Here is a 22,853-nt window from a genome sequence, read left to right as displayed (position 1 = left end):
CATGGCTGGGGAGGCCTCAGGAAATTTACAATCATGACGGAAGGTGAAGAAGAAGGAGTAATGTCCTACATGGCCGTAGCAGGAGGAATAGAGTGGAGGGGAAGGTGCTACACAATTTTAAACAACCAGATCTCGTGAGAACTCACTCAATACCATGAGAAGAGCAAGGGTAAAATCCACTCTCATGATCCAATCACTTCCCCCGCTCCCCAGCCCCTTTTCCAATACTGGGGATTACAATTCGACATGAGATTTGGGTGGGGACACAAATCCAAACCAGGTCGAGTCTCTCAATAGTCCCAATAAGAGATAGTGACTTTGACTAGGGTGACAGCAGTGAATATGGTGAGGACTGTCAGATTTGAGACGTATTTTGGAATAGAAGAAACAGAACTTGCCGATAGGTTCAATGTAAAAAGTTAATAAAAGGACCAAGGATGATTCCTAAAATCAGAGCTCAATTAACTGGTTCATGGTAGTGTCACTGACTGAGAATGATGGAGAGTGGAGGAAGACTACGTGGGTTTGGAGCAAAACATGGACATTAAGATGTACCGGGCTAGAATGGTCATGATTTCATGCAGTCATTTCTAAAAATAACTATATTTCATGAAATAACTATATGAAATCCAAAACGAGTTTTCAGGTAGGAAGTTGAATTTATGAGACTGGAGCTTGCAGTAGAAAAGCAGAGATGGAAACATAAATTTGGGATTATCAGCATAAAGGTGATATTGAAACCACGAGCCTGGATGAGCTCATCCAGGGAGGAAAAGTAGACAAGAGAGGAGGGCAAGAGCATATCCAGGAAAACTCAAATCTTGACAGGCCTTATTCATATTTATAGCCCTAGCACCTAGTGCTGGCAGAGAGTGTCTGCTTCATAAATTGCTGATAAACACAAGACCAACATTCTGGGACTCCATACTATTAGGAATTAAGTTATAAAAATTTACCACTAAATAAATTACAGTAAAAACAAAGGTAATGAATACCCAAAGCCCATCAGTTCCTAGTCGTTTTACCATATTTACTATTATTTTACTGTTTACCACATTTTACTATTATCTTACCATTTACCACATTTTACTATTTGCTCTTGAGATTAGTTATTACATCTATTATATTGTCCTAACTCCACTGTCCGTGATGTCACATTAGTAGTGATGTGAGTATTTACACCATGGAAATTGGCAAGTGCCACAAGTTTATTATTTTGCCAACTGTTGGACTCAAAAAAGAGACAGAGAAAATGTTAATCAGACAGATTCCATTTAAAGTGTCACATTTATAGTTATCACATTGTGAATGGCACACAAAAATGGGGTAATATTTTTCCAGTATGTGAAAATTATTACCTGATTTAGTGAAAACGTTGCTTATATCAGTGATGAATAAATGAGGTTCTAACAAATGTCTTCACTGTTTGGCTTTCACCTTAATCATTAACATAAAGGAAAATTTCCATCAACATTAATGTCAGAATTACACTTGCAAATTAATCACACTCTTAGGTTGGCAAGGGATAAAAGAATTTAGCAAAAATCAATAAAAGCATTCAGTGAAAATCAATTGGTTATATGGCATTCACAGGAGTAATATATATTTTATTCTTATGTGTAAATGTGTGTTTTGCTACACATCATTTATAACAACATGGCATATAATAAACCATACACACACATGCACTTAGGCACACACCTACATTTTTCATAAAGAACCAGTTAAACATTTACCAGCACACCACCGTTTACATCTAAACCTAATTAATCGCTATATGGTATCATATGCAAAATTAAAATTATTATATTACTATTTGTTTTTGGAAGTAGCTAAAATATTCATAGCAAATTCATGATCACTGTTTTAAAATATTGATAAGTTATGTCATTTGAGTTCCAGTAAAATTAAAATGGGTTATAGTTTACCTTTATTGGCCTGAATTTATGCTCGATCATTGACATTTTTTTTCTTCCTACACAGATTCTGAGCACCATAGGCAACTTAAAAAAGAACAGGTTAAAAAAAATGTCTTGGCTTTTGTTAAAGAATTATTTATGGATCGATCAGTATGTGGGCATGATTAAAGCATCCAGGCTTTCCTTGTGCAATGTGATAGTCACTAACATGTGGCTATGTAAAATTACATTTAAAATAGTTAAAATTAAATAAAAATTTAAAATTCAGTACCTTAGTTAAACGAAGCAATTTTAACTACTCAGTAACCACATGTGGCTAGCAGCTACCACATTGGACAGGCCGGATTATAGAATATTTCTATCATTGCAGAAAGTTCTGTTGGATAGCCCCTATCTAGAAAATGCCTTGCACATAGAAGATACTCTACTACTGTTAACTCAGTGATCAAATTTTACCCTATTTTGGAAAGCTGAAAAGTTTAATAAAATCAAAAATTTCTTTTTCAGGAGAAAATAAACCACCAAAATGATTGCGTATTTGGATATCTTTAGATACAGTTGGCCCTCTGTATCTACAGGTTCTACATCCACAGATTCAACCAACCGTGGATCAAAAATATTTGAATCAAAATAAATAAATAGCAATACAAATTTTAAATTTCAGTGTTTATATGGTGTTTATGTCATATTAGGTACTGTAAGTAATCTAGAGATGATTTCAAGTATACGGGAGGATGTGCATAGGTTATAAGCAAATGCTATGCCTTATTTACATGGGACTTGAACATCCACAGATTTTAGTATCATGGGGTGGGGGGAGGTCCTGGAATCAATCCCCTGTGGATACTGAGGAATAACTGTTAATATTCAATGTAGTAGACTGGGTGCAGTGACTCATGCCTATAATCCCAGCACTTTGGGAGGCTGAGATGGGTAGATCACTTGAGGACAGGAGTTCGAGACCAGCCTCGCCAACAGGATGAAACCCGTCTCTACTAAAATACAAAAAAATTAGCCGGGCATGGTGGTGGGCCCCTGTAATCCCAGCTACTCGGGAAGCTGAGGTAGGAGAATCGCTTGAAAACAGGAGGTGGGAGTTGCAATGAGCCAAGACTGTACCACTGTACTCCAGCCTGGGCAACAGAGCAAGACTCCATCTCAAATATATATACATAATATATATATAACATATATTATATACATATACACACACACATATATATGTATGCATACATATATATTCAAGGTAGTGACATATTTATTGGACATCTTCTACGTGACAGAAATACTAGTCACCTCACAATAGGCATATAAGATCCTCATTCTATAAGTGAGGACACTGAGGCTTAGGGAAGTTCAAAACCTTGCCTCTCCCAACTAGGCAAACAGGTATTTGTAAAGCTTAACCTTATGCTCACAGTTTCAGACCCCAAAGCCATGCTCTTTCTGGCATCACGAAGCCTCGCTTCTCTAAACATTACTTAACCTGTGCTGCAGTTTTTTCCTTTTTGGAATGGCATTAACACACTATCTATATCAAAGCGTTGTTGAGCAATTAAATGAGTTAAGACTTGCAAAACACTAAAAGAGAGCATGGCACAGAGTAACTGCCATAAAAAAGTCTTGCTATTATTAAATGTAGAATGGCTGAGATAAAGAAGAAATAAGTCAAGATACCTCCCATGGCCAGCTAACAGAGTTTGAAACTGAATTCACCCATGTCATTCATTTAAGACCTGAACAAAGCTTTAACTTACGACAAAGCATGGGCTAACAGGATTTCCCCCAATTTGTGCACAAATGTGGAACTATGTGACCTCTCAGAGGAGCTGTCTAAATAGCATGATTTAAAAGGATAAGGTTGTGACCAGTACTGCCTATTTCCAAGTAGCACATGAAGTACCGTGGATTCTTAACTACATCTCATTAATGGAAAATCATGTTGACAGGTCTGGCCTTCTGTTTTATTGTTATTCACCTATTACTAGAGGAAAGGGCAATGGAAAGCAATAGGTTTACCTCTTGAACTTAAAATGTTACTCAATTCATCAATTATTTTCATACACCCATATTTTCTATGACACTCATAATTTTAACCAAGCAGCTCAAATGGAAAAAATAATAGCTACCATTTATTGCTCATCTACTAGGATGTGGGTGTTCTCTGTGTATTGTCACGGACACGCAATAAACAGTCAGAGGGAGGTACTGCTATTTCTCTGTAGTTACATTTGAGAAAACCGACTCCTTCATAATTTGTCCGAGGTCACACAGCTACTCAGGGGAAAACAGCATTTAAACTCAGGTCCTCTTGATCTTAAAGCCTAAGTCCATACCAACTCTGCCACCACATGTAGCAACATGAAACACACTCATCTCTTGATATCTGCGGGGTACTGATTCCAGGATCTCCGGTGGATACCAAAATTCTTGGGTGCTCAAGTCCCTGATATAAAATGGCATAGTCTTTTATATATAGCCTACACACATCATCCCATACACTTTAAAGCATCTCTAGATTACTTATAACACCTAATACAATGTAAATGCTAAATAAATAGTTAAACTGTATTGTTTAGAGAATAATGACAAGGGAAAAATGTCTGTACATGTTCACTACAGACACAATTTATTTCCAAATATTTCTATTCCAAGGTTGGTTGAATCCATGGATGGGAGCCCACAGATATGGAGGGTGAACTGCAATATGAAACAAGGACTGAAATATGTGATGTGTCTATTTCATTACCTTTGGTATGTCTGAAGCAGAATTTCTAAAACAGAATAAAAAGCCTGGGTTCCAGAAAAAAAATCAGTAGTCCCATTATCCAATAACAAAATTGACTCAGAATTGTATCTCAGCGGGATCACCACTGGCAATGCAGGAATGTTGAGCAGGTGTGAACTCAGACCCAGGCCTGCTGATGGCTTGTGGTCACCGGGGCTATGTTTGGCAAGCCTAGTTTGATTTTGCAAGAAACCCTTGACCAGAAAAATCAAAACTTTCTTTCTGAATACATAATTAGAGAAATGAGAGCTATGTGTTTTTGCAAGTACGAGTGCCAGGAGCAAATGCAAAGTTGTTTTGAGGGTGAGGGTTGATGCGTTTCTGACCCTATTTCCAGCCTATCAAGGGCATGACTGACTGACCAGCTCCAGGAGAATTCCTCCACATTCGTAGCGCATCCTCCAGACCTGGTCACTGCCTCCCGCATCTTGCCCCAGCTCTCTTTTGCCTGTACTGACCCCTCGCTCCTTGCCTCCTCTGTGCCTACCAGCTTGGCATTCTGATGGATTGGCTTCGCTGGCTCTCAATCCTCCCACTTTGTTCCGGAGTCTGAGGCTTGACTCCTACATCCTGGCACAGTGCTTGCTTCTTTCTGCACTCCTGGTAACCAAGCTCTTTGGCTCTGCCCCAGGACCCCCTCCTGTGATCCACTCAGCCCAGCAAACCTGTAAACACAGCTTGCCAGGCCAAACTCTGTGCCCCCTCCCCACTTCTGGCCTCTGAGAGCCATGCCCTGGATGTTACCTCACCAACCCACGGTCTCTGGAGCACCTGTGGAATTCGATTGGACTGGCTCCAGCTTTTACAGTCTCTCCGATTTGCTAATGTACACTGTGAAAGGAAGTAAAAGTTCTGCAAGTGAGAAACTCAACTTACCAAGGCTGCTAGGGAGCAGAGCTTACTGCCTTCTGGGCACAGAACACATCCATCCTGGTACAATGACAAACAGCAATTCCACAGCCACAGGTCCTACCCCACGACAGAACTTCCCACTACTTCACTAAAGACTGTGCCAGACTACTGGGTTTCCTGCAATATCAGGAGCATTTTATGATCCTTCATGGTACCTACTTTCTAATCTCCATGTGCCTGGTAAAGCCAAGAAGTAAATATGCAGTACTCCAAGTATAGTGAGGGTGTCCCTGCCCGTAAAAGCCACACCAATATGGGAAAGTCCCAGTGGGGGATGGGAGGGTGGGAACCAACATTCTATTCCTCACCCTCAACAGGTACAAGGACACTTCAAATGTTATGTGGCTTGGTTATGACTTGTCATTCAAGTGTTTTCCTGGAACAAAGCCAACTTTGGTGTATAGATGATTTGGTGGAGCACATGTAGGAATCATTCAGAAAAGAGTTGTGTGTCTGTTCTGTGCTCAACACTGTCCTAGACATTGGGGATACAGCAGTAAACAATTCGGGTGTCTATCTTCACGGAGCTTACAAACTAGTGTGGAAGACAGACACTGAAAAGTCATATGAGTCTTTCAGGCAGTAGAAGTTATGAAAGAGAATTACAGGCACAAAGGGAGCTGACAAAAGGAGACAAATCTGGTCTAGGAACTCAGAGGAGGCTTCTTGGAGAAAGTGATGTTTCAGATGACACCTGAAGGTTGAGTAGGAGGAAGAGAAGGGAAAGGCATTGGGGAAGTGGGAACAAAACATTCTAATCAATCAAAACAGTATGAGTGAAGGACCTGAGACAGCAAGAGCAGGGTACGTTAAAAAATATTTTTTGAAAGAAAGCCAGTATGCTGGATTCTAGAAAGGCGGGCAGAGAAATGAGCGATGAGACTGAGATGTAGGCAAGAACTAAATCATATTCAGGCCACTGAAGAGTTTCAAGTTTGATTTTAACTTAATGGAAATAGGAAGCTATTAAAGGGTTTTGATCAAGAGAATGACATGAACAGAAAAATTGCTCTGGCTATGACTTAGTGATTGAATTCAGTGTGGTAGAGGTAGAGAGAAGGCATATACAGGGGATACAGGTGTGAGATATGCCAACTCAGCACCAGCTGCACTGCCTTCTCCACTCTGTCCTCATTACATAATAGAAACCTGGAATCATGTTTTTCCAGAATCCCTTCCCCACCTCTTTCTAACTTAGATTCTGCCTTTGAGAGGCCCTTGTGCAAGATGTGGAAAGTGGCAGAGACACACCGTATTTCTCCCCTGGCAGCTGTGTGCAGATGTGAGGTTTACAGGAGCTTCTGGACAAGCTCCTGCAAGTCAGCCTCTTCCACATGGCCAGCAGCTGAGCTCAATGGGATTCAGGTTTCCCTGAACCAATTGATTGTCAAGATTTCCTGGAAGTCAATAACAGTTTTTCCCAAAACTGATAATCCCAGCCTTTCCAAAGTTTATGATTATGCCTTTAATCTCCTCTGTCAAATTCCTCCTACTTGAAATATCTAGGGTGGTTTTTATCTTCCTTACTAGACCCCAACTGTTAAAAGCGGGGAAGAAGCTCTTGCAACATTTGGTGTGAGAGATTGTGGGGGCCTGGTCTGGAGTGTGGGCAGTTAGGATGAAAGGGGGATGGATTTATAGATATTTAAGAGGTGGAATCTTCAGATATTGTTATTAATTGGATGGGGGAAGTGAGGGAATGAAGGGGTTAAGAATCATCACCGCATTCTTCGTTTAAAGGTCAGGCAGCCTTGCTAAATTTGCCATCCAGTCCCTGCACCTGAAAGTGATGTAGACATTAAGTTGATCAAATTCGCCAGCCCTGTCAGGTCCCTTTCCAGGTTGAACTGCTGAGGTCAAAGAACTGAGGGAGTCAAAGATATGATGATGAGTAAGTTGTCCTTTGCAGGATGTGAAAATCTATGTGTCAGAGGTTATGGGTCATTGTAATGAGTTATCTTCTTGTATGAAACCATTCGTGCCTTCTCTGGAGCAAAGGAAATTAGCTAAGTCTAACCCTATCCAAATCTCCCCCTAAAAGAAACCTGCTAGGGCAATGACCAAGCAACCGGGGTCAGGGCGAGGGCTGAGGGGCTGGGGATGAGAAGGAGCTTCCTAACAGAGACTACAGAGGATGTGGAACACCAAGAAGTAGACCAAATTACAATCCAGAGCAAAATTAGCTTCAAACGCCAAAGAGAGAGAGTTTAAACACTAAGCCATGAGAAGATCATACTTGTCAAGGGAAGTGGCAGAATCCCAGGGGAAGGTGAAGAGAACAGGAGCACATACAGTGAAATTATATATGCTTGGAAGGTGTGGATGTTGAACAGTCATCCTCACCATCAGGGAACTAGGGAAAATTGGGGAGGTAAACATAATGAAGGTCTAGATGGCTCAGGAAAGCAGGGAAGAAAGCATTTTCTCTGCCAGTGGTCTTTACAGGACAAGCCTTACCCACAGACCAAGACCACTGACTACATATTCTGGAATGATTTCTAAAGTGCAATACCAGAGAAGTAGAGCTGTTTAAGTGTATCTCAAATGTACCAAAAAGGAGACTTTTTTGGAACATAAAATAGCTTTAGGATAATTATTTCACTTTCTTAGTGATCTTTTCTCTTAAGAGAAATTTAATCCATTAAATTGTAAACTCATTGAAGACGACATTCACTATTGAATCTCTAAAACCCATCACAGTGCACAGCTCATATAAGCACAGTAAATACTCATTCAATGGATGAAGATTGGATAGGAGATCCCAAGATGCTAGACACGGGGCAGCTTTATTCAGTGAGCTAACCACACACCCTTACCCTTGTGTCCGTCTATAGGGAAATACATGCAGAATTCCCATTCAAACATCAGAAATTCGAAGTCAACTAGAATGGGGTTAAGAATTTCCCCTCCCACCATCTTCCTCATCTCTCAACAACTCCTCTAAACACCAACCCTCCGGCAGGGGCTCCCATGACCTGAAGTAGAGGCTTCACCAAGGGAGGGGAAATGCTTGGATAGGAGATCCTCTCAGGGGCTGAGGGGAGAAGGTAACTGTTAAAACTCAAGACTCTTGCCAGTGACAACACCCAGGAGCACATCTAGGTCCCTATTGCCTGGCTTTGCCATTACTACATGACAACAGACAAGTTACCTAAGGTCTCTGAGCCTGAGTTTGTTCATCTGTAGAGTTGATGGTGCCTAGTTTAAAGAACTGAGAGAACTGGACATTGTTTATAAGACACCTGCCTTAATACCTGTCCATAGTAAAATGCTCCAAAGATACATTCTCTTCCAGCATTCACCTCCCAATCCCAGTCTTAGAAATTAGTCCCTCTTCTCCCATTGCACTGCACTTACTTACCTCTTCTTTCCTCCCTCATCTATTCCAGAACCCAACTGGATAGCATAGCTCTCCCACAATCTTCTGACCCTAAAGCAATTGTATCCTACATAAATGTGGCTAGAAGTGAATGAAGTGCAAAATCCTAGCTGTATTCAAGGAATTATCAGAGAGTGCCTTTCTCCTGGAAGTTGCTCTCTTCAAGCCAACTGCTAGAGGCAGAACACACAGCTGCAGGGACAGGACAACCAGAGGACAGGTCTGCTACATAAAAAGACAGACAATCGTTTCCAAGAAAACATGCAGCTGAAATTTGCATTCTACAGGAAGAAGAGCAAACTCTATTAAATTTCCTCCCTAAGCAGATGTCTACAATTATTAGAACTTAAAAATACAGATGTTAAAGACCATGTGCTTAAGGAGTTAGTTAAGTTTGTGCAATTGCAGATAGGAAGATTGACATTTTTCTGAAATTGGAATTAAATACCCTAATACAAAAAAATGATGCTGCCAACTCATATGGCATAATAGAGGGGAACAGACTCACTGATGAAAAAAGAAGAGGACATGGACAAATCATTTCCTTTTAGTCACATCACGGCCGAGATGGCTAGTGCCAACCCAGTATCTAGTCTACACTTCCCCTTTACTAAAAGAACCCCTATATTGCTGTGGAGTCTCAGCTAGAAAACTACATTTCTAACCCCTTGCAATGGGATTGGACAATGAGATGGGTGGAGCTTGCGCAAAAAAAAAAAAAAAAAAAAAAAAAAAAAAAGCTCCTTAAAGGGACCTTGCTCAGTTGGCAGGTCTTTTTTTTTTTTTTTTTTTTTTTGAGACAGAGTCTTGCTCTGTTGCCCAGGCTGGAGTGCAGTGGCCAGATCTCAGCTCACTGCAAGCTCTGACTCCCGGGTTTACGCCATTCTCCTGCCTCAGCCTCCGGAGTAGCTGGGACTACAGGCGCCCGCCACCTCGCCCGGCTAGTTTTTTGTATTTTTTAGTAGAGATGGGGTTTCACCATATTAGCCAGGATGGTCTCGATCTCCTGACCTCGTGATCCACCCGTCTCGGCCTCCCAAAGTGCTGGGATTACAGGCTTGAGCCACCGCGCCCGGCCAGCTGGCAGGTCTTTCATCCTTCCCTGCAGGAGTTCCTGCAGCCATCTTCTGACCATGGGGTGATCTTGCAGATGGACGCTGGTAGAAAGTGGAAAAGCAGAAGTCTGGGACACTGATGGCACTTTTACCACTTCACATTACTCCTGGACTGCTTACCTTCCTTTTATGTGACCAAAAAATAACTTCCTAATTTAAGTTGCTGTTATTTTGGCTAAAATGCAGATCTTAACTAATATACACATCCTAGATTTCAATCAGTTTCCTTACTAATGGTGATTATAAGTTAACACCAGAACCATAGCACTTTTTGGGTAATTGTTATATACGATTTATTGCTTTAACTGTGAAATAAAAAGTTTTATACCAATAGTTTTGATTGTAAGTCTAGATTTAACCCTCCTTAGCTAGTTTTCTGTTGTTGTTGCTTTTTTAAAGTAGAAGTACCTTTAAAGTTGGAAGAAGTATCTATTACCGACAGCTCTCTGCACCAGGTGGACACCATCTGACAACTGATGTAAGGACCCTATGGAGCCCATAGTGGTGGGGTGAGAGAAGTGGGCATTTAGTGTATCTTATTTCTATTTGAATGTGATTCATATTGTATAAGCATGTTTCTCTTGGAAGATTTTTCCAAGAATTTTCATCAGCAGTAACAAGGGAAACATGCCCCTCTTCAGCAGACTTCCACCATCCAACTAGTCCAGGAGAATCCAGAGAAATGGTGGAGAACACTTTGTGAAAATCCTTACGGGGTTGTCATCTTCTCCTCATGCTACTTTTCCGGTTTCATTATGGATCCACCTCAATCAGTGTGAGAAGCACATGGGCACCATGAGGGACCAGGCAGATACTTAGGGGCAGAAGGGCCAGGGAATCCTATTGTGGTCTTTGGGCTTGGCTCTCTCCTAGTTGTCTTTTGTATGTTAAGAACTCCAGGAATGTTGAGCACACATGAAATTCAGAACAGCCTGCATAAATTGTTTTGATAGCCACATAAATATGAAAATACAAATGATTTCAGCAGGAATAAAATTTATTTCTAATACTCAATATTTATCTGCTCCTTGAAGCTACGCAAAGACTAATAAGTGCATAAACTTCTTGAGCAATGTTACATAAATATAAAACATGATTCATAGATATGTTTATGGCCACAGACACATTAATTGATAGTCTACAGAAAGACTTACGTTCCTTTACAAATTAAAAGGGGACACGTGTGCTGTTTCTGCTCATTTGCTGAGTATGCAACTGGAAAACCCAATCTTCTATTCTGGGATTTAAAATCTGGTACTTTCAGCAAATAACATCATCAATATTTTAAAGTCATACTGGCTTCTGGTAAGTAGCAGTGGAATTGCCGTCCCTCCTTAAATCCTTCTCTGAGGCACTCTTCTCTCTGTGATGCCCCACAACATTAACTCTTCTCCTTTGAGAGCAGGTGTGCATGCCAAGAGCAGAAATTCCTAGGGAAGCTTTTGTAAGTCCAGATCCCACCCTGCCGTCCCCTCCAGGCCTTGATTTTAGCATCAACCCAAAACTTTTTTGGATTTTTGTGGACTCTGCTTAACTTTGATATAGAATGTCTGTAGATTCTTGTCCACTGTCTAAAACAGAGGTGATCAAGAATGGCTTCTGCCCTTCAGATGGGCCATTTTCACAGTATCACAGGCAGGAGACTCTACGCCCCTAAGCAGATCTTGGGCCTTTAAGGCCATCAGAGATGTACAGTTAGTTTGGATCAGACTTCGGTTCCTAAAACACCCTGGAGTTAATTATCCAGAAGGGCAGTAGGGCTTGCAGAACCCTAAAGAGGCAGAAAACCCTCTATTCCCCCATGGAAACTTTAATCCTTTCAGGTGAGTTTTGTTTCTGTTGGAAATCCAAGACTTTGCAAACAGGATAAGACCTTCTAAAGTCACAGGGTGAATATAATGAGTGCAGGACTTAGGATACTTAGGCAGGGGGGAGAATTGGCCTTAGTATTTCCTTTCATTAGCGTCTCTATAGGTAATGATTTCCTTACTTAACCAAAGAAAAGCAATGGAAGCGGCTACCCCTCGCCTATTAAAAGGAGAAAGATGGATATCTTTAATTGAAAGCAAAGCATCACAAAATTCTTTAATTATAAGCTCAAATGGGGCTTTGAGCTCATCTTGTATCTTCTTGGCTTTCAGCAGGATAGCATTAAGCTTTCCTAAAAAGATAAGACTCAATCTATTTTAAAACATATCCAAAGACGGCATTCCAGTTTCTGTTCCTTTGTTAGGGTACTTTTTTCCCTTTCTAACCTCACCACAGGTAAACTTTTCCTGTTGCTAACCTGAAGTCTTCACATTAGAGCTTGGCTCAGTTTGCTCAGCAGAGCTGGTGGATAGCTGGTCGCCATTAGCCTTTTCTAAACTGTACTTCCATCTGTCCATCTGTACAAAATTATAACAATTAATTAGGATATTTGGATTTAAATCAATAAAGTCGAACCCAGATGCCAACTGAATGACTCACTGACATGGCAAAAGACTGCCTCCCTTCTTTTTGTCATAGCTTTTCTTATCTCTGTCATCAGCTCCAATGCTAACATCTCTCCCTTTTCCATCTCTCTTGCAAAACTCCCCACACAAGTTCATTCACACACAGGCACACACAAATGTGCACATTTATACTGGTAAATAGAAAAACATCCCTGAAGCAGCTAGTTAACACTTACACCTTCCCCCTCACTATTCACATTGAGGGGTAAGAGTTCAGGGTCCAGACTCTGGAACCCATTGTCAGGGCCTAAATCCTGGCTCTGGGACCTTGGAAATATTTCGTAATCTCACTTTGTAAGCATTTTCTCATCTGTAGAATGGAAACAATAATAGTATCTACCTTAGAGGGTTGTGGAAATGATTAATGAGTTAATACATAAAAGCTCTTTGAATGCAGTCTGGTACTCTAATCCTAAAGACTATATAGTTGTTAGCTATTGTTACACCCTTCTTGCAGCAAAGGGATATTCAGAGGCATCAAACTATGCCCAATATTCCAGAAGCCAAGAGTTTGAGAAAGAATAGGAGTGGGATTCAAGTTTAAGGGAAGTGGGGGTAAGCAAGAAGAGTCGCCAGGGTGAAAGATCAAAGAAAAATAGGGCAAAAAGCAAACAGGAGATTAACAAAACTACAGAGAAAGGGCAAAAGCTGGCATTTAACCAGGAAAAGGTAGACAGAGAACATCAGGGAAAGGAAGATAAAGAAGAAACGAAAATGGGAAACATGAGTAAAAGGTGAGTACGTAAAGGAAAGACAGAAAAGAACAGGAAAAGGGGACCGAGAACAACAAAGGAGATCAAAAATGGGAAAAGACGGCATTTGCAGTTCGAGTCGGTGTCGCGGGAAATGGGTATGGAAGTAGGGAAGCTTGCAGCAGAAGGGATGGGGGAAAGAGGAGATTCAAAGAGATAACAGATAAAAGTTTCATCTGTCATTTGCAGCTTTTTGTCCCTTTAAATTATGGGGCGCTGCAAGCTTACTTAACTCACCCTTGAGCCTCAAGGCTCCTCCTGATCATGTTCCTCCTATTCCAACTTGCATTTAATCTCTGCCCCAGACTTAGCTTCTAAGGTTTGCCCTGGTCAGATGTCTGCCTTGTGTTTTTAGCCCAACAAGGCCAAAATGCAGTGATCTTGTCTTTATTTCATTTTCCCTAACCAGTCATCCTTTTCAAGTGAAATTTAGCTCTGGAGCAAATGTTTGCATCCCCTTTCTACTCCAAACATTCGGAAATCTAGAAGGGGAACTGGTGTTTTAATTTTTAAATTATTCACCTAACGGCATTCCCATTTTTAATCAATTAAAAAGAGGTAAAAATGATACAGTACTGCAAGAATGGGTCCCTTTTAGGTCTCCAACGTGCCCTCACCATTAAAGGGTCTTAATTACCTAACCTTTTGGAAATAGGACAGAGGTCGGACGGAGGTTTAAAATAAAGTCGGCATTTTAAAAATACTTTTTAAATTAAGAACCATCGTGATTAAATTGCCTGTTCTGTTTGGTGCAAAATACGTCCCCCTATTTGAGGAACTCCAGAGACCTTAAAAGGCCCTCTAAACAGATGAACTGAACGGACCGCGAGCGTCTCCTCACGCCGGGGTGATCCTGGGCCGCCGCCGCCGCCCGAGTCACGAAGCCAGACGCAGTGCGCGTCTCCGCCCAGGACTCCGGAGACTGCAGCAGCGCGAGCGGCCGCCGCGGCCTGGGCTGCTCCTGGAGTCGGGGAGGAGACGCGACTCCCGCAGACACGTGACCTCCTCCCAGCCGCCGCTTCCCGCGACCCAGATCCGTCCCCGGAACCCGTGCCCGGCGGGGCGGGCTGGGGGACACGTAGCGGGCGCCCCAGTCCCTGCTGCGCCCTGGTGCGTGTACCTTCGGCGTTCTCCCCTCGGTTCACTTATCACTGGCAATAATCAGTGTTTCGGAGATCACCCCGGGAAGAATGTAAATATCCCTCTTGGTGCAGGAAAAACCTTGGTTTTATCTCTATGCTTTTATGTGTATCTAGAGAAATATATATATCCCCTCCATCCCACCCCTGGGAGTCCCTCAAGACATGCTTTCCCCTGGACTCGCAGGGCGGCGTGGGCAGTGTGCATCCCCGGGTACCTCCTGGTAACTCTCACTAGCAGTGAGTCAGGCTCCCGGAGTGGCTCTGGGGAAAGGTAACCCGGCTCTTGCTGGCCTGTGCTTCCCAGCGCCGAGCGCCGGGGCAGCAAGGCGAGCGCGCGCGCGCACGGGTTCCCCGAGCAGTGATGTGGCAGCAGCGGCAGGTCGGATCACGTTGCTGGCCCTGTGCTGGTACCCGTTTGAGACAGGATTAAGGAGGGAGGCTTTGGAGGTGCCAGCGGTAGTAAACGTGGGCTCTGCACACTCCGGGCGTCTCTTATCGCGCGGGGGGACGGGGGGACGGGGGGATGGGGAAAGCACGTAGCGTCACCGGAGGCTCGGAACGCGGCGGAGTTGAGCGGGCGGGTGATAAATGCTGCATAGCTTTTCTGTGATAGCCCCTCTCGTGCCACCCCCTTCTCCCTCCCCAGCCCCCACTCAACCCCGGCTCGCTCCCCGCCGCGTTCCTCCAGGAGCACACGCGGCTCCAAACGTCGTCATCTGCTGCTGTGATTAGTGGCACCGCAATTCCGGCTATTGCGGGGAAGTTTAGGTGGCCCAGGAACACCGTGTCACCGAAAGACACTTGGATTGCGACATTCGGACCCGGTGACAACGTTTTCATGTGTCTTAAATCCTTCAAGGAGCGGACTGCAAGTTGCTGCTTCTCGAGGCAACCACTCCGCCCCACTGATCAGTGAGCAAACAAGTCTCCAAAATTTCCTTTGGGACTCAAGTTTACCCACCGCGAATTCTCTTTTTCTTTCCTTTCTATGGTTCAAACCAACAGCACAGTCGGTGGAAAAGCAAAAAGCCACGTTCACATTCCTGCACCGTAATAACGGACGAACCCAGGGAGTCGCATTTCCGAGCCAAGGAAGCTCAGGCTGCCCCGCACCCCCGCACCGCCACTTCCCCTCCCCCTGCCGACTGCATCGCCTTTGGGAAGATGAATAGCTTGGCCGAAGTTGTTTTTCCTTTCCGGTGGCCCTGATCAGGTGTCCCCGCCCCCTCCTGCAGTTCGCCTTCTCTCACCGCCTTCTCCCAACGCCCCCTCCCGGCCCGGCCCCTCCTCCCCCGCCCCCCTCCGGGCTGGACCGCGGATGGTACGTTCCGCACGTGAGCTGGGTGCTGGTCTGGCCGGCGACGCGCGTGCCCTGTGGCCAAACACTGCCTGGAGTGAGAGCAAACTACCAGCGCAGTGGGGCCGGCGCGAGTGTGCGTGTGTGTGCGTGTGTGTGTGCGAGCGTGGTGGAGGGGGGACCAACTGCTTCACACTTTCAACACTGCACTGAAGAGGGAGAGCGAGAGAGAGAGACTGGAGACGCATAGATCCCCCCAAGATCTCCCAAGCCTACCGTCCCACAGATTATTGTACAGAGCCCCAAAAATCGAAACAGAGGAAACGAACAGCAGTTGAACATGGACGAAGGAATTCCTCATTTGCAAGAGAGACAGTTACTGGAACATAGAGATTTTATAGGGTAAGGTGCACGCACCCTTGCGACTATCTGTCTAGGCTTTGGTTTGATTTTTTTCTTCTCCAGAAAGTGGTATGGAGCTGGCGAGGGCAGAGCCCCTCCCCGAATGGGTGCCTGATGCTGATTTCTGTTTTGCAGACTGGACTATTCCTCTTTGTATATGTGTAAACCCAAAAGGAGCATGAAACGAGACGATACCAAGGTAAGTGTAAGTTCCCGATATTCTTCATAACCTGCATGGGTAGTTAATTAGGGCCATTGATTTCACAGCGAAGCTCTGCCTGCAAATATATTCCAGCCCCTGAGCTTCCCCAACTGTGAATTTTAAGTGGCTTGCTGGGTACTCTCAAGGGGATATTAAACATCATACCTGAATTTAAATTGCATTGCAGAACAGTCCAGAGGAAAGAGGTTTCTTGGGTGTAGTTTATCACATAGTATGTTTTATGGTGGTGGGGGGCGGGGAGGGACAGACGAGGGTAATATCCAATAAATGAATGTTTCGCTTACTGTTTTCTCTTTTCCATGACTCTCATATATTAAGGATACCTACAAATTACCGCACAGATTAATAGAAAAGAAAAGAAGAGACCGAATTAATGAATGCATTGCTCAGCTGAAAGATTTACTGCCTGAACATCTGAAACTGACAGTAAGATGCACATTTTCATTCTTTGCTGCTCTCCAAGGGCGTTTTAATAGTCTGGTGCGACTCCCAGAAAATATAAGAATAAATGTAAATATAAGTTCCTGATTTACAACTTGTGCTATACCGTACAGAGTTTCCCGCAAACTGAGTCGGTGCTCCCAGCTGAAGGCAAGAAATCATTTATAACCTGTCTTGTGGAAAGCTCAAGAAGTATAATAATAGTACTTCTTTGAAAGTGTTTGCTTAAATTGCTGTGCTGAATGGACAGCCAATTAAGCCAAATGTGTGCTTTTTAAGTAACCAAGTGCCCCTTTCTTTTTTGCCCTACTGCAGACTCTGGGGCATCTGGAGAAAGCCGTAGTCTTGGAATTAACTCTGAAACACCTAAAAGCTTTAACCGCCTTAACCGAGCAACAGCATCAGAAGATAATTGCTTTACAGAATGGTAAGTCAGTTCAGGGAGGCCAGCCTACCCTGATGAAGCGGGGCAGCCCACAGGGGAGCAGTGTCAGGACTCCTTCACCTGCACCCCACCTCTTTCGGTGGGCTCATGGGTTCCCTCTCATTTGTTAAATTGCTTTATACTTTCCCTTCATTGGAACGAGCCCATTTCCCGAAGCATCCTAGAGGCTTTCAGCAGAACTCGGAGGAATCAGGTTTTAAAGTGGCGGTTGCACCCGCTCCACTTTGGTTTTCAGCTGGGCGGAGAGCGCCCTCTCCCAGCTCCGCACCTCCGCCACCCCCCTTCTCTCGGCAACCGGTGGATTATATCACTTGAATACTGGGGAAAAACCGAGATCACTTTAGTCGATGCAGGGCCCACGTGATAAGCAGATGTTTTAACGTGGGTATGTTTCTTCTTGCCTCCACTCCTCCGTCCCTACCCCCCCATCCCTTCCTCATCCTAGGGGAGCGATCTCTGAAATCGCCCATTCAGTCCGACTTGGATGCGTTCCACTCGGGATTTCAAACATGCGCCAAAGAAGTCTTGCAATACCTCTCCCGGTTTGAGAGCTGGACACCCAGGGAGCCGCGGTGTGTCCAGCTGATCAACCACTTGCACGCCGTGGCCACCCAGTTCTTGCCCACCCCGCAGCTGTTGACTCAACAGGTCCCTCTGAGCAAAGGCACCGGCGCTCCCTCGGCCGCCGGGTCCGCGGCCGCCCCCTGCCTGGAGCGCGCGGGGCAGAAGCTGGAGCCCCTCGCCTACTGCGTGCCGGTCATCCAGCGGACTCAGCCCAGCGCCGAGCTCGCCGCCGAGAACGACACGGACACCGACAGCGGCTACGGCGGCGAAGCCGAGGCCCGGCCGGACCGCGAGAAAGGCAAAGGCGCGGGGGCGAGCCGCGTCACCATCAAGCAGGAGCCTCCCGGGGAGGACTTGCCGGCGCCCAAGAGGATGAAGCTGGATACCCGCGGCGGCGGCAGCGGCGGCGGCCCGGGGGGCGGCGCGGCGGCGGCGGCAGCTGCGCTCCTGGGGCCCGACCCTGCCGCCGCGGCCGCGCTGCTGAGACCCGACGCCGCCCTGCTCAGCTCGCTGGTGGCGTTCGGCGGAGGCGGGGGCGCGCCCTTCCCGCAGCCCGCGGCCGCCGCGGCCCCCTTCTGCCTGCCCTTCTGCTTCCTCTCGCCTTCTGCAGCCGCCGCCTACGTGCAGCCCTTCCTGGACAAGAGCAGCCTGGAGAAGTATCTGTACCCGGCGGCGGCCGCCGCCCCGTTCCCACTGCTATACCCCGGCATCCCTGCTCCGGCCGCAGCCGCGGCCGCCGCCGCCGCCGCTGCCGCCGCCGCCGCCGCCTTCCCCTGCCTGTCCTCGGTGTTGTCGCCCCCTCCCGAGAAGGCGGGCGCCGCCGCCGCGACCCTCCTGCCGCACGAGGTGGCGCCCCTTGGGGCGCCGCACCCACAACACCCGCACGGCCGCACCCACCTGCCCTTCGCCGGCCCCCGCGAGCCGGGGAACCCGGAGAGCTCTGCTCAGGAAGATCCCTCGCAGCCAGGAAAGGAAGCACCCTGAATCCTTGCGTCTCAAAGGACGGAGGTTCAAGCGGAGTGAGAAGTTAAAACACCCTTAACGTCTTTAAGGGAGGAAGTGTAATAGATGCACGACAGGCATAAACAAGAACAACAAAACAGGTGTTATGTGTACATTTGGAGTTCCTGTTTTGCTCATCCCTCACCACCCCACCCTCCACACACTAACATCCCTTTCTTTCCCCCACCAGCTGTAAAAGATCCTCTGCGAAAGATATTGGTGGTTCTTCTTCTTTTTTTTTTTTTTTTTTAATAATCCCCCAAATAAGTTTTGTCCCCTTTTAGGCCATGTTCCATTATCTCTTAAAATTGGAACCTAATTCGAGAGGAAGTCAGAAGGGTCTGTTCTATGGGTAAGCTAGGTGAACCCCGGGGTAGGGGAAACATGTTAACACCTTTGACGTCTTTGACTGAAGTTGACATGGAACAGCAGATAGTTGTTATGTAGAGGTAGTTCTCAAAGTTGCCCTGCCTGTTTTAGGAGACTTTCCACAAACAGATTGAGGATCTTTTAGAATTGAATTTACTCTTCAGTATTTTCTAATGTTCAGCTTTCTAAAAGGCATCTATTTTTCAAAGAAGTGAGGATGCAGTTGCTCACGTTGCAACTTATTCTGAAGTGGTTTAAATGGTATCTCTTAGTAACTTGCACTTGTTAAAGAAACACGGAGCTGGGCCATCGTCAGAACTAAGTCAGGGAAGGTGATGGATGAGAAGGCCAGAATCATTCCTAGTACATTTGCTAACACTTTATTGAGAAATTGACCATGAATCAATGGACTCACCTTAATTTCTTTATCTATACAAATTTCTGTTTATCCATAGATAGGTATCTATACACACAGATCTCGAGTGCATCTATTCCCACTCTCATTAATCCATCATGTTCCTAAATTTTTGTAATCTTACTGTAAAAAAGTGCACTGAACTTAAAAACAAAAGTCCAAACTGATATATCCTATATTCTGCTAAATGACAAAAGTGAACGAAAGCATTTAACTGGTCAATTTTGATTGGAAATGCTGTAAAGATATGGAATGAAGTCCTGTGAGGCCTTCCTATCTCCAAGTCTATGTATTTTCTGGAGACCAAACCAGATACCAGATAATCACAAAGAAAGCTTTTTTAATAAGGCTTAAACCAAGACCTTGTCTAGATATTTTTAGTTTGTTGCCAAGGTAGCACTGTGAGAAATCTCACTTGGATGTTATGTAAGGGGTGAGACACAACAGTCTGACTATGAGTGAGGAAAATATCTGGGTCTTTTCGTCAGTTTGGTGCATTTGCTGCTGCTGTTGCTACTGTTTGCCTCAAACGCTGTGTTTAAACAACGTTAAACTCTTAGCCTACAAGGTGGCTCTTATGTACATAGTTGTTAATACATCCAATTAATGATGTCTGACATGCTATTTTTGTAGGGAGAAAATATGTGCTAATGATATTTTGAGTTAAAATATCTTTTGGGGAGGATTTGCTGAAAAGTTGCACTTTTGTTACAACGCTTATGCTTGGTACAAGCTTATGCTGTCTTAAATTATTTTAAAAAAATAAATACTGTCTGCAAGAAACCAGCTGGTTTAGAAAAGTTTAGTATGTGAAGATAAACTAGAAATTATCTTTATATTCTAGTATTTTCAGCACTCCATAAATTCTATTACCTAAATATTGCCACACTATTTTGTGATTTAAAAATTCTTACTAAGGAATAAAAACTTTAATATACGGTATGATATTGTCTAATAATTAAAAAAGACAATGGATCCTCAATTAGTTTTGAGATATCTATGACTGTAGGGATACAAATCACTGAGGTTCTCAGATATACAGCTTTTTTTGTCATTGGCTTGATGTCACACATTTCCAATCTCTTGCAAGCCTCCAGGCTCTGGCTGTGTCTACCTGCTTGTTTCCACTGTATCTTAATGAAAAGTGCAAAAGAAAAACCTACCAATTAACTTGTGTGATTTGTTTATGTTAGACCCAATTTTCTATTGTTTTAATGATTGACAAGGTTTTCACTTTTTGTCTGTGACATCAGATAGCCTCTCTAGTATGGTCAGGTGTTTCTCTTTCACTGGGTCTTGTATAAATAGATGATCACATAGGGGTGCTTAACATGAGAGTGTTTTGGCTTCTTAATTTTTATAAAATAATTCTGTCATGGGACTTTATCATGGAATTCCAGGATCAGAAATAATTTCTAGATTTTTCTCAAATTTCCATTCAAATCTGTGACAATGATACAAACTGAGTGAAGGATTGTCAGCTTTTAGTTTCAGGAATGTTCTTCACAACCCCCTTGATTTTTGAAAAATGTTTAAATGAGAGTCACATTGTATAAGATGTAGAAAAAGTGCTCCCTCTGCTGACTTCGTGGCAACTGAACTGCAAGTCGTAACAGTGTGGAGCCAGAAGGAGCCAGGGCTCATCCAGTCCCCTGCATTTCCTCATAGGAAAAAAAGAAAGGAAGCCCAGAGATATTAAGTATCTTCCCAAGGTCACAGAGCTACCTAGAGTCAGCACTAGCACTAGCGGCCAGCTCTATCATATCCCTCAGTCAGTCAACTACTTCCCATTGCAGTATCTTGGACCAAGTAAGCTGAACTTGATTGAGCACCCTTCATGAAGCTTTGTAACAAACCATAGAACAAAGGAAATTGAAATTAACACTGGAAAACTATGTAGGATTTTCAAGCATTGTCAATTTATTGAACTTTAGAAAAATTATCTGAATCAGAATGGGAAAAACAGCATTTCAAATATTTTGAGCTATATTTTGATGCCACTACTGTAGTAATATTAGTTTCATAACCAAAAAGGATTAAGAGTGAATCAGAGGATAATACAATGTTTTTAGCATGTGTATAATTTTGGTAGAATGAGATAAACTTCAGAGTTGGGCCAGATTTTATAAGTCAGTTATTTAGTCCAAGTACCCATATGGTAACATGATAAGATAAAGTTAGAACAGAAATGCAAAAATAATATTACCTATATTGCATCTAAAATCTGAAAAAAATGTTATTCTGGTCATTGATTTATTTTAATGAATTAAAAGGCTTAAGTCATTATAATTCACTAAAGAGGCTTCTATACTTGTAGTGGTGAAATTTCAGCTAAAATGATTTTCCAACTTCAGGCAAATATGAATCTTGAGTCAATGTTTTTATGAGCATAGTATTATACTCATAAAAATTTAATTTTACATACATATATTTTACGTAATCTTTTAAAAGATTAATTTTATATACACATATTTCTTAGCAAACTTTATATTGAATTGAAAAAAAGGCCCTTCCCTCCCCTCCAAAGAGCTAACCTTAAGCACGTTTTCAAGGCACTAGAAACAACACTTTAATAGCTATGTAAAATTTGGAGTTTTAGTTCCTATCATTGTGAAACTATTTTTCATTTAGTTCCCTGTTTCTGGCCATCCAGGCCATGACTTTGGTTATTGCCAGTCACCTGAGATTTGTTCAAAAGTTATGTAAAAGGAGGCTCAGCCTGCTCCTTTCGATGTCACAGGTCAATTCTTAACCTTTCCATGGAAAGTGATTGCCAGCAGAGCCTCTGGAGATACATGGCTGGGCAAACACACGAAGGATTTTACATTAGCTAGAAATGAACGGAGCTCTCGTGAATGACTTAAGACCATTATATTGCCAAAAGCTGGCTGTACTGTTGTGATCATGGTATTCTACTTCAGGTAGCAACCTGATATTTTTCATTAAACAAAAATTCTTAACCTATTGGGACCCTCAGCTCAATATATTTAGACCCACCCATTGTTCTCACTGTTATTTTAAACAAGTTCAAGATGGATTTACAGTGCATGCTAAAGTCCCATGGAAGTTCCCGTTTTTCATAGAAGAATTTAAGTAAGGGATTGATGTGGGAAATGATCACATATTTTCTGTGATTAAGATGGGATTTATACTAGAAAACATGCACAGCATGTTCTTTAAAAATACGCTATTC

General features: G+C 43.6%; 2 protein-coding genes across 3 annotated transcripts in view; one reads left to right on the top strand and one right to left on the bottom strand.

The window, feature by feature from the left end:
* SSPN (sarcospan) overlaps positions 1-18,862 on the bottom strand; it is a 112,318-nt gene extending 93,456 nt beyond the window's left edge. Inside the window, exon 1 of one of the 2 annotated variants that reach the window (XM_073020568.1) lies at positions 18,772-18,862. The gene's annotated coding sequence lies outside the window, so the exon portion shown is untranslated. The remainder of the gene's footprint in view (positions 1-18,771) is intronic. The other variant, XM_073020569.1, reaches the window with a different exon arrangement.
* Positions 15,080-22,615, top strand: BHLHE41 (basic helix-loop-helix family member e41). Its single transcript, XM_007967990.3, has 5 exons — positions 15,080-16,201; positions 16,337-16,400; positions 16,743-16,850; positions 17,181-17,292; positions 17,756-22,615. The coding sequence occupies exons 1-5, from the start codon at positions 16,140-16,142 to the stop codon at positions 18,856-18,858; spliced, it is 1,449 nt and encodes a 482-aa protein (XP_007966181.1). The 5' UTR covers positions 15,080-16,139; the 3' UTR covers positions 18,859-22,615.
* The last annotated feature ends 238 nt before the right edge of the window (positions 22,616-22,853 follow it).

Source organism: Chlorocebus sabaeus, chromosome 11, assembly GCF_047675955.1.
Source record: "Chlorocebus sabaeus isolate Y175 chromosome 11, mChlSab1.0.hap1, whole genome shotgun sequence".
Taxonomy (NCBI): domain Eukaryota; kingdom Metazoa; phylum Chordata; class Mammalia; order Primates; family Cercopithecidae; genus Chlorocebus; species Chlorocebus sabaeus.
The sequence above is the reverse complement of the archived record's forward strand: the minus strand, read 5'-3'. Positions and strand labels throughout refer to the sequence as shown.